The following is a 12,646-nucleotide window of genomic DNA, read 5'->3' as shown; positions in this document are numbered from 1 at the left end:
GAAGGAGTCATGGTGGTAGGTTACTTCAGACTCTTTTCTGTCTTACTGTCTGTGATGCCTTTGACCCTGCTGAGTTGCTATGCTGGAGATTTTTAGGTGCAGTGTGATACTACTTGCTTGGTTTAGTATGTGTAGGGGAGAGCCAGCGTCTATTTTTCAGATAATAGGCAGATAGTACCCACAGTGAAGGTGGTAGATTTTTAGACATACAAAACGAAAGAAAAAGCTCTTAAGCTCATCCTTACAGCACGTACCATGAAAATGAGTAGCTGCTTTGTACCAGTTCTGATTCTGGCTGGCAGACAAATGTTGAAGCTACTATTTTTCTTCATACAATCAAAGAAGAAAGGAAATTTGTATTTGGATGACCCTTGCCTAGTTGCAGGTACACAGATGCATCTTTTGAACATCATAAATGCTTAAAGCCTTGCAGATTGGAACACCCCAGCTGCCATGTAGAAGACCAGCAGAATAAAAGATAAATGTTTGTTATAGAAAATGCCACTGTGGAGCTTTTTATTGCTAAATGTTCCAGGCTAGGCTGATATAACATGATTCCCATTGTACTCAGAGTGCTCTGAATGGGAAAAGAAGTTTGTTTAATTGCCTGAGTTTTGTTCCTTTCATTTGTAATGAAAGGATACACATGGATGAAAGGACTGTGTTTAGGTAAACCAGCATCACAGGGAAGTTCAACTTCTGTGCTTTTATTGTAGGAATTTGAAAGAATTGGAGTGTGATAAAATTCAGTGTTTTTTTATTTTGGCTTATTTGCTTATATTGGAGGAATACTTTTGGAGTGGTAGATGATGGTGATGGAGTCTCTGTGCAATGCATGACATTCAGCTTTTGCAATTTCTTTGGTAGAAAATTAATCTGATTTTCAAGATACCTTCAGTGTCACAGATAATCCTTATTCTACTCACTGCACCTTTTGTGCTGCCTGATGTCAGTCTGATTCTGCTCATAAGCTTTGATGATATCAGTACATAATCTCTGCCACAGCAGTAAGTCTTTAATGCCACAAAAACTTGCCCTGTATGATTTCTCTGGGCAGCCTCTCAATCTGTCTGTAGTTAAACTGGCTCTAAAAAGTAGCTCTTTATAGTTTGCAAGCATATGCATATGTAGCAAAGGACTAGATCGGTACACCTGATCACACTGGTTTTCTTCAAAATGCAGTGTTTGACAATGCGGTAATGCTTCAGATCTTGGGATCTTACCTTGTCACTTTATAGTAGCTAGGGTACAGGAGCAGTGCCTGTGGAAGTGGCTGAGATATTAGTCTTGACAGCTGTAACTTGTTCTAGTTTTGCAGCCATATAGAAGAGTGGTCACAACTGCAAGGTGTTTACTTTTGTTTGAAGTCAGATAGTTCTTCTGTTTCAGAGACACTGCTTTTGCTCTGTGTAGCTTCACTGTCAGTGATGATGGTCTCAAACATAGTCCTGCCAGTTTATCTGCAGAGTGTAGTAGAGCATCACCACTGCGTGCTGTTGGCCCGATTTGCTGTCCACCAAGGGAGAGCTAGGACAAGATCTCAGTTTCTTTTATGTTGCTGTCCATGCTGAACCACTTGGCAGCAAAAATGAAACGATACTGTGGCATGTGCACCACTGTGCACACAGACTTTTATTGGGGTGAAAAGCGATAAAAGGCCAGAAGCATAATGATCTGTGATTCATTGCAGAATCTCTGTAGACTGAAAATCCTGACATCTGCACGGTGATCGATGTGGATTCCTTTGCCTCTGAATGCATCAAGGAGTGTTTCTCCAAAGGTGTTAAACCAGGCTTGTTTGAAGCAATTTTTATCATTAAATATCATTAAATGTTCTGATACTCAGTTTTGCTAGGATGCTATCATGAAACGAAAATACTATGTGCACAGACTTGTCTGAATAGTCAAGTTTGTGCAGTAGCTTSCTGAGTTTCTAACTGATGATGCCAAATGGGCTGAAATTTGAACTTTGAATTTGCTTTACTTTAAAACAAAATAAAAAAATTATGCCTTGACCAGAACTTCCCTGAAGCTTCTGTTCAATAACTGCTCTGAGCAAGTTGGAGTCTTACTATGACAGTGGTTTCTCAGCAGCTGAGAGAACTGACTTCGTAGTGTTGCTGTAGCATCTGCAAAGGTGAACAGTGTTTCCATCCTTGAACTCCTAAGGTTTTGTGACTTTGTCCTATGCAATCCCATGCAGCTGCACAAGTGTTTTGACTAGATGGCAACCCTAAGTTTGTACATATTTACAGGGATGCCATCTGTGCCTGCTGCCTTGCCCTGGGACATCTGCTCGATAGCTCTAAGAGCATCTGCTGTAAGTGCTGGTGCTGCTCTTTCAAAGAGGCAGTGGGGCTTCATTTGGCACTTGATCAGGCATCATGGAAGTTACAAAGTCAATATGATAACTCTGCTTTATTTATGTTTGAATTTGATAAAGAGGAAGACTTCCAGAATTAAACACAAAAAGATTTGTCTTTATTCTTACAGCTCTTGTATATACACTCAATCAGGATTGTGATTACCAGATGGTGCCCTGTCTTCACTGTGGGTGTTACAGATGTTAGCATCATCAGATCTGAACAAAAAGTACTGTTTAAAGTAAACATGTTCAAAAGACTGTATATCCTACAGCTGTTCATGGGGTCATGGCTCGTTCGGAGCCTGTGAGCCCTTCCTCCTCTGGACGCTTCCACTCGGTGCAACCTGAGAGCAGTAACRTCTTTGAATGAAGTGTGGTGCCATTTGTCCCGTGTTGAGATCACTGCTAGCTATGATGAATACATGAGTATTTGTCTTTAATGCAGCTAATGGATGTAAACCAACTCATCTTAGAGGAATACTTTGAGTACTCTGTTTCAGGTGTCTTACATGTTTTATTTAATCTTGATACTGACTCTATCAGTTTTGTTGGTCGTTACATCCACAACAGCTGTTTTTAACTTAGGGTAGGCTTTTGRGCACCTTTTTCTCCTGATCTGGAAGTGGAATGAGTTGTCAAATGCCCAGTTAAATTGTCAATATGATTGTGTCCAAAAAGAAAAAGCAGTAAACTTTAAGTTGAGCATTATCTTCTTATAATAACCCTTATGTGAGGTTATAGGGATTTCAAATGCTTTCAGAAAGAATTGTAAAGCATCTTGAGCTGATTGTGGAATAATATTGCCCTTCTGTTAAGGGCATTAAAAGGGCATTTTAAAGTACCCAAACTTTTTTGATATGCATAAGATTCATCTGAACTTAGTAGCATGTTTTTGCATTTTGCTGCCTTATACTTTGGGATTTGAATGAGAGACTACTGACAGGTTTATGAAGAACATTTGAATTCTATAAAAGAAGCCAGCAGTAGCTTTCATGCTTAACAAATATAAAAATTCTACTAGTGGAAAAATTTCAGCCAAAGTCATATAATAGTTTGTATTGCAGTTCCATAAACAGTGTGCTTTCTTAATACATGTGCTCTGAGGATYTCATCCGTTAAAACGCATGCTGCTTTTGATCACCTTTGTGATCAAACATCCTTGAGAAATAACTGAAACAAGAGCCTGTCACTCAGTGTTAACAAGTTGACAAATAGATTACTGTCTCAAATCTCGCTTTCATGGAAAAGGTCACAAGGAGAGTGGTGGGGGCTATCTATAGCAGCAACACACACAGGTATCTTAGACCTGTTCCAGTCAGACTTCATGCAGATGTGATGCAGAAGCAGAACTAGTTGTGGTACTCAGTGGTCTCCCTGTGGCTGTTGCTATGGATCTCATGGCAATGTTGGAARTTCAAGCTTGCCTACTGATGGTACRTTTATTCAGGCAGTACAAGTGTGGAAGACCACTTCCCTCTCTTGAGATGCTGCAGTCCTTTGAGGAACCTGGTTCTATGTCATTTTAGTGTGGTTCTGGWCCTATGTCTTTTTCCTCCTAAAATATCCACAAGAACCTACCAAAAGAAACAAAGGTTAGAGATTATATCTTTCCTTTCTCTCGCGCTGGTGTGGTAGCTTCTGTTATTCCCCCCCCTTGTTTACCTGTCAGTTTATAGTAAATACAAATTTGTTCAGAGGTGTTTCAAATCAAAGACGAGACATCTAAAAATACATGCTKCTTTTCCCTGGTTTTAGAAATTATTTTCTCACAGGTTGACTATTTCTTGTCTAAGCCTATGTTTTTCCAGTCATTTGTCTTCCATTCCATAATATGCAGATTAGGACTTTAGTACACAACAGGCACATTTATTTCAGGAGTGAGTGGCCTTTTTTGTCATTGATTTTAAAGAGGCTTTCATCTGAATTCAAAAGGGAGGAGGAAAGAAGAGAAAGCAACTTGCTATTGAGAGCGCTCTTTCCAAATGAATTAGAGGAAAGACAGCTACATCTTTTCAATTATCTTGGGAATATGGTGGCGTGTGTGTGTGTATAGTGAAGTTCTCAGCGTGAAATCATGCAACTTCAGTAAAATCAATGGAGAAATACTGGTTTACGCTGTCCTGTATTATTTAAATACTTCAAATAGACTGGGCTAATCTGCTAATCCTGCCAGTTTCCGCTGTTGGATTTCTGTTGACTAGAGCGTAACTGCTTCTAATTTGCACTAGTTGAAGGATATTGAGAAACAGATGCAGAGTTTTTCTGCTGTCATCCTCCGTTCCTGTAACCGAGAAGGTAAAACATGGTATTTCACACAGTTCTGTAGCTCTTAGCAGTGCAAGAGGTATACATACATAAAAATGCTAGCACTGACTATTACAGTAAATTTTAACTAGTCACACTTGTAACACATGTGTGTGTTACATAAATCAGTCAGGAGACTGACAGTAAACTCACTACATAGGCAACRAGTTGCCTCAGTCCTGAAGTACCTATTGGCAGTAAAGCTTGTCAGATGAAAAATTGTTGTTTGCAGTGCCCTGTGCTGTTCAAATAGCATAACGTAAATGTGATTCAGTGCAATATCTGAGTGACCTTTCCAGGGCTAGAGGTATTGCCTTTTTTACTAACAAACAAAACATTGTGTAGCAAGCAATTAGTTCTGCAGCGATAAAGCATCACTGCAGGAAGGAATGTGCTTCCCACAACAGGAGCTTGTCTTGCACTCAGGCTCTTAAGCTTCTGTGATCAGCAATGTAAATAAATATGTACACACACAGTCTGCATGTGAGAGAGACACTGGCATGTTATGTAGCTTTCCCTTGTGTTTTTTTTTTTTTTCTGTTTTCTGCCTCAGTGATGCTTAGCTAAAGAAGAGAGAAAGGAAGTCTTCTAATGACTTCTTTTTGTGCTTTGACAGCAGATGGCAATTATGAAACATTTAACTTGGTAAGCATGACTTAATTGACAGCACTTGTCCTAGTGCTTGCCTGTCTTGCAAAATGCCAGCAGCAGCATCTTCTGTATACTGACTATGCACCTACTGAGTATCAAAATAAAATAATAAAAAATTCCTCTCCAGATTTCTTATGAGTGTAATTTAGGAATCGTAAGGAGGCGCAGGGGAAGGTAATTAATCAAAATTAACTCTCTGCCTTTTAGAGAACTTCTGTTCCTCTGCCCTCATGTTCTCTTCACGTGTATGAAGCAGGCTAGATCCTTTGCAATACCAGCCTGCCTTACTTTTTCCACTCTCTTCTGCATGTATTTTATTTGTACATGTACTAGTCATGCTTTTGTTCAGTTTTGGTTTTGCCCTTATTTGCCTCTGACTGTGTTTACTTTGCACTTGAATCTTTGGTTCAGGTGACAGTCTAATGCTCATTTGTTACCTGAAAAACATGACGGCTGTCTAAACAGCAGGGTGTTGGCAAGGTGGAGCAGCTTTGGATRTTTTTTGGTCAAGTTTTATTCTTCCTAATCTCTGGCTAACTTTTGCACATATTCCCAGCTAGTGTTTTATCATATAAGCAAATTTCTTCCGACAGAAYGTTTTTTAATTTTTGTTTTAAATAGTTGCCACTTCGGTAGGAAAAACTGTTCTTAGTGAAGTATACACAGTTCACGTGAAGCTTGTTTATGCTGGCTGTTGGGCTGTGTGTACATGAGCAGTGTAAAAGGCTCGTGTGAAAATGAAAATCAGCATCTAGGCATTTATTACATTGTGTTGCATCTGTTTTTTGGAGATGGATTTCGTTGCATTGCTCTGCTTTCTTTATCCTGAAATAGCACCTGTCCTTCATCTGACATGTTAAATTGACGTTGTGCTGTAGGAAAAGAACATGATGCTGTGGAGGTAGATGAGGGTAGGAACTAGCTGGAAGACTTAACGTCTGCGCTTGACTGTAGACGTACTTCTGCTGGGAAAGGAGGTCTGTGTTTGCTGCTGCTTTCTGTATCCATGACTTCATTTTAGAAGATGGGGGGAGCCTTGATCTGGTGGTAGCGTGCGTTCTGCGTGCTGTGCTTCACTATTCACACTATCCATGTGCTACTTCCATAAGGGCTAACTTGATCTTAAAAACGGAGTTGATCCTTGTAGTCGTAGTGAGGCCAGTTGATAGTCTTGCTTTGTTAACAAGACGATCCTGTCCTGTGACTGTGCTTTTGCAGTGACTGTCTGAAGGTTTTGATGGTTTTTGCCGGGTTTTGAGAAGTTTAATCTAGCCAGGGGGTTTTGTTTCCTTGTAAAGCTGAATAATTACAGCTCTAAAAATATAGTCAGAAAATGAATTATGCACAGTTATGTGTAGAGGAATGTTAAAAATAAACCTTTAAAAAGTAAACTTGCAAAAAATGAATACAAGTTTAAAGATTRCTCTGTGCTTTCTTACCTTAGTGTTTTTTTTATTTGTCCATTTGTAATGTTAGGTATAGTCCTTTAATTTTGTTGTCTGCAAATCCTGCATTCRTACAAAGCATTTGGTGAGTAGAGTAAGGATCACTTCTTTCTTCTTCACCTGTTCTGTGGATAAAAAGAGGATGTAAATTTGTAAATTTGCAGGACTGTCAAGTGGTGTTTTGAACGTGAACTGTCTTCACATAAACGGTATTGCTATTTTTATAATGTACTAAATGTGTAATATGTCTCTCTCTCTCTCTCTCTCTCTCTCTCTCTCTCTCTCAAAAAAAAAAAAAAGATCTGGTAGATTGTACAAACCATGCTGTATAACCTCTTTAGATTGTGACCTTGTATGTGGTGTTTGGTTAGAAGTTATCTCTGAATTTAGAAATTATGAAATTTAGGAAATGACAGAAATAATGGATAGACCAATGGAACTGATTACTGATTCTTTTTTTTCTTTTTTTTTTTTTTAATACAGCTATTTTGAACTGGAGAGCAGTGGCTTACGGGATGAGATTAGATATCACTACAGGTTTAACGGGAAGTCAAGAACAGAGGTGTTCCCATACCGTCTGGCAGATGGACAGTGGCACAAGATTGCCGTGTCGCTTAGTGCATCYCACCTTTTGCTCCACGTGGACTGCAACAGGTAAGAAAATGTATTCAGTAATTTCTATTTCTTTAACAAATGCTCGCAAATTATGACACAGGAACAAAACTGCAAAACAGGAAAGAATTTTTTAAAAGTTAATTTAAAAATCACAACCAACTGCACTGAGGTAAGAAAAAGAAAACAAAGCATTAAAATGAAACAGTATGTTGTGATTATGAACAAAWATGGAAAAGGTTGATTGCTGACTGGGGAGTATTAAATGCATCTATGTGCAGTTTAGGTACTGGCTGATGTTATGTTTGGCTGTGATTGCATTTAAGTGTGATAGATTGGTGTGCAGTCTGTTCTGTTGTGAACTGCTTCACTCAGCATGCCTGGAAACTTCAAGAACAGATAGATATGTCGGAGGTGTTTTATTTTACAGAATCAAGTAACACACTTTTTACTGTKTTTTTTTTTTTCCTTTTCCCACCCCCGTCCCACTTGRAAACTTCTCAGAAACTTGCAAGCTTCTTTTTAAGTGTACGGAACTGGTGCTGTTTATTTTCTGTAGGGCATTCTTTCTGTCATTGCACTTTTTTTCTCTTTTAAAACCTGTGAAGACTGCAAGATGACAGATTGTCAGGATTTCAAGGAATGAAAAAGAAGCGAACTACTATCCTAGGATCTCCCTTCCCTTGGGATTTGATTTCACAATATGTTGAAGATTCTTACCTTTCACTAACATAGTGGTTKATGAGGCAACTTGGAAACTCAGATTTCAGACCTTCAAAATAGTCTTTAGGAGTGCAGAAACCAAACCATTAGTTTCAATTCTTCTTGTATGGGAATTAATATCAAAAATATTCTTTTTTTTTTTCAGTGGGAGGATCAACCTACCATATGCATATGCAATTTGTGGTATTYAAATGATATAGGGTGATGGTAGCTRTTTTTTCTTCTAAAGTCTTTATYTCWTTCGGGTGGATAGAATAAAGTTACGGGAGCATACGGTTATYGGAACATTGAAAAAGTTTTAATTTTGACCAAAGTAATTATGAGCTACTATTTGGAGAAGAAAGTTATGACTGTTCTCTCCAGCTGCATTTAAAAAAGCAAAAACCTAATTTCAAGGAAGGTTGCTTATTGAATCCTATTGTTTGAACTCTAGATACAATTAAATGCTTAGAGCAATTTTGGTTTCATTCAGTCATGAAATCTTCATTCATTTCCATCCTCTGATTTATTTATCTTACCATTATTTGTCTGTTATGTTACTTCTTTGCTTACCACTTGCATTTCTGTTTGTTTATTGACATAATAGGTTTTGGGAGAGGTGGTTCTTTACCCACTATGATCACTTCTTAATGAACAGCAAATGTGTTACAGGAAGTCCTTCTTGGCAGATTTTTTCCCTGCTTGCCTTCTTGCACACAGCGTGAGAGGAAAACGGTATAAAACKCCTTCCTGGTACACAAGTCTATCCAGGGACAACAGAGTTGCATATAATCATGCTTGTGACCTGATTTTCTTTACAGTAACAGGCAGGAATAGATAAATACAATTATGGAATAAGCTGTGCTGTCATATAAGGTGGTAAATGTATATAGCCTTTTGTGTCAGGTAGCCTAAAGCAGGGCTGATACATCTAAGAGTGTTCCCTAGGGTGGTGTATCYCAAGGCTGCTGCCAGTGCAGATTCATAGCTAAATGCCTCCATTTGGCTGTATATTTGTGGTAGTTTATGCCAACTCCTGTGGAAGGTAATGGGAACAGTTTTGAAAGCATGACTTGAGGGCAGATCATAGTAGAGGCTTCAGTGAAAACAGGGAAGATCTTATGCTCCTGACTCAGCTGTGGCGTCTATTTGGTTAATTAGAGATTTTTGTAAATGTTGGTGCTTATAGATTGCTGTATATCTTAACCTTCTACATCTTTGTGCTCAGAGGAGGAATCACCTTTATTTTCCCTTCCTTCCTTTGCACTAATATTTCCTGCTGACACTATAATAAATGTTGAAAGATGTGAGAGTGAAATGCTTGGCCTAAAGAAGAGAAAGGCTGTGAGATGTGTTCTCGAGGACTACTGAAAACCTGAGCCTTAATGTTACAATCAGAAAATCTGCAGCTAAAAGTATGCACAGAATACAGTATTAAAGGCTATATATTTAAATGTTACCATTTTATGCTGTCATGGTGTCGTTGGCTCTCAGCAGAGTTCAGGGTGCCTAATGAGAAGTGATACTTTTGCAGACTTAATTGAACAAGTGAGTCACAGGAAAAGAGATGGTGACAGCAGTGAAGAGGTTCACCATGTCTCACCTCTTGCAGAGTTTTGGAGTGTTCTTTCAATCAGTCTAGCTAAACAAATTTTAGCTTGAAATGTACCTATCTGGTTAACTAAGTTTTATGCTTTTTTTTCTTACTGTCCCCACTCCTGTAAAAATAATTAAAAAAAAAAAAGGCAAAAAATCAACCAACAAAATAGACCCTTTGTATTCCTCCTGGATTTTTTTATGGAGGGTGGCAACATTGCRTCTCTGTAGATGTGCATGAATTTGCATAAATGCATTAATCCTTTTGTTTTGGGCTGTGATAATATGTTGTACATTCGGAAGTTTTACTGGGTGAGTGATTTGTGAGCGTGGTGCTATTAAAGTTAATCTGCCTGCAAGAGTGGAATGAAAGGGTCTGTGTTAGACTGTGTTTGATATTTTTCCCAAGTTTGCTGCAGGATTTGTATTGATACTCAAGACTAGCCTCTGGCCTTTAAAAACTGCAGCAGGTCAGAAAGCATTGGAGATGAAAACTTTTAGATTGTAAACAAATTGTCCAATCTACTTTTATGTTTCCCAGCCTTTTCATCTACATTGCTCTGATTCGTAAAATTGCTCTGACATTTGGTACTTGATTGTCTTTTGGATTTGATTCAAAGTTGGCTTCTGTTTTTCAGACATGGATAGGTTAGAGAAAGGTACTTGAGAACTGGTAAAAGCCTTTAGTGCTTTTAAGAGTCATCTTTAAAGCAGCATAATTGCCGCTGTTCTAATGATACATAACATGGAGGGGGGGAGGCATATATATCAAAGGAGGTATGTTTGCCCAAGTATGTGTCCTTTTGACATCATCTCCTACTGCATCTTAYTTGCTCCTTTCAGTGCTCCTTCAAAACAAGGAATGAGAACTGTTATTCAGTCTGATAACAGAGCTTAGAGCKGCTGGCATAGGAATATAAATTAGAGTCCAGACTAAAAGCCTGTTGAACGCCATCGGATTCTTTTCACTGACTTCAACAACCTTTGCGTTGGTCTCAGGAGGTAATCTTTAGCCAGTAGTACAGTTCAAACAARTGACAGAGTAGCAGCAGATACACTTGCTAACGTGCTTTTAACATTCTAGTACAGTTCAGGATGCTTAGAAAAATGAAAAAACTGTGTTCRTTATAAATGCACAACTGAGGCACACACTCATTTCTTCACGTCTTCAGTGCTGTGTTCGCTAGTGATGTACAAATCTTGTTTTAAATACAGGTTATCTGTAGAATCTGTGCTTTCTTACCCTAAGAGAAGGGGGATTGTCAGGGAGTGCCATTTAGGTGGGCATTTAGGTTAATTAATCTAGAGCTACTTTATCGTCAGAGGGACCTTAAATAGCCTGTGGCACTAACGGGTTGATACAGAATGAAATAAGCTGTTGTGYGCCTTCCCAGATTTTGGCTCCTAAGGGAGCAGAGGTAAAAGGTCCTGCTGTGCATTGCTGTGTTGTCAGGAGATTTTCASCCCTGGGAAATTGTCGGAGCTTACCAGATCTGGCGTTGTTTTTACTTTATTTAAATGACTTTTAGCTATTACGAGTCTGCAGTGTTGCCAGTGCTATCTGACCGTCCACTGTAATGCTGGCAAACTCAGTAGCAGCGCAGAAAAATGTTACTCTTTAAGAGACTGGTAAGAATTGGGAGGGAACAGCATCAGAGCAACAACTTTAAGAGGTAATAGGAACTGTATTAAGATGTATTTATTGCTAACTTATTTAAGCAATGTAAATTCCAAATTGTTCACTGTGTCTCTCATCCTTCTAGGAGGGCAACCCAGATGTGTCTGTACTTGTTTTTGTTGTTCTGTTTCTCATCACCTGCATTGCTATGAAAGTACTCATCTTCCTAGACTGTATCAGTATTCCTTTACTTAATGAACTCCATCTGCAGGCATAAAAGGGAGAAGACAGTTTCCTACAAAAATTAATGCTTTCCAGTGAAAATATGCTGGAGTGCCTTTTTGTGAATACAATCTGTGGTTTTGATGCATAATCTTGACTTTTTTTTTCCTTTTTTTTTTTTTTTTTTCCTTTTTGGTAGGAGTAGAGAGAGCAGTTTATAAAACTGGAGCAGGCTAGGAAGTAGTCTCAGTCTGAAAAGCTGGCTGTCTGCTTCTTTTATGTTTCTCTTGGTAGAACAGAGCATTAAGGAATAAAAAATGCATGAGCATTGAGAACTTTTTAATTGAAAAAATAAATAAATTAAAACATCWTAATCCAAATATGGGAATCCCAAACCTTTGAGTTTTCATAAATAAGGTCTTCAGGCTGCCATCCTGAGGTTTTCAACTTCTCTAAACAAATTCTTATATTTCCTATGACTTTCATTAAAATATAATAAATTTTAAGAAGGTTAGGGCATCTATTTAAAACAGAGAGCCACTGCTTTACTTCCTGTAAAATACTTTCTATTTAAAGAGATGGTGTGGTGGGAATGGTATGGAGCTAGGTTATTTACTCTCAGCATTTGAGTGTGGTTACCTGACCTGGATTACTTGTCCTCGTTCTGTAATCTGTAACAAAAGCTGGCAGAGAGATGGCTACTTGGGCCGGGTGCTGTAACTGTGCGGTACAGGTATACCCAACTTCTGACCTATGGTATTCTGCACTGAAAGTTAATTTTTTGTCCCTTCTATTTGAYAGAAAGGCTATAAACATTTTAGAATAAGAGAGATCACCAGCAGGCATGTCCCATCAGCAGCTGTGAGGTCTGCAGCATTATCATTAGTGTGGTTAAGCTGCAAGGAGATGTTCAGGATGCATTCAGTATGGCTATTACCTCGAGAAAAGATTTTTTTTTTTTTAATATATAACTTTTTAATAGGGTTTCTTGCATGGGATGACTTTTACATCAGCAGAGAATAAATGATGGTATGGGTCTAACCCAACTCGGTAATGATGGTACGGGTGTGGCCCAGTGCTGAAAGGTTCTCTCTTATCCCAGTTCCTGTTTGTGAGGAAAGTTTCTTTTTT

General features: G+C 38.6%; 1 protein-coding gene across 3 annotated transcripts in view; it reads left to right on the top strand.

The window, feature by feature from the left end:
* The window catches only part of NELL1 (neural EGFL like 1), a 281,618-nt gene that overhangs the window by 25,596 nt on the left and 243,376 nt on the right, over positions 1–12,646 (top strand). For all 3 annotated transcript variants that reach the window (XM_085300904.1, XM_085300903.1, XM_085300902.1), the window contains exon 3: positions 7,249–7,419. In XM_085300904.1, coding sequence (XP_085157030.1) covers positions 7,249–7,419 — 171 coding nt within the window. The remainder of the gene's footprint in view (positions 1–7,248; positions 7,420–12,646) is intronic.

The sequence above is a fragment of the Rhea americana genome, unplaced genomic scaffold, assembly GCF_003343005.1.
Source record: "Rhea americana isolate MKP2758 unplaced genomic scaffold, rheAme1 scaffold_17, whole genome shotgun sequence".
NCBI classification, from domain to species: domain Eukaryota; kingdom Metazoa; phylum Chordata; class Aves; order Rheiformes; family Rheidae; genus Rhea; species Rhea americana.
The sequence above is the reverse complement of the archived record's forward strand: the minus strand, read 5'-3'. Positions and strand labels throughout refer to the sequence as shown.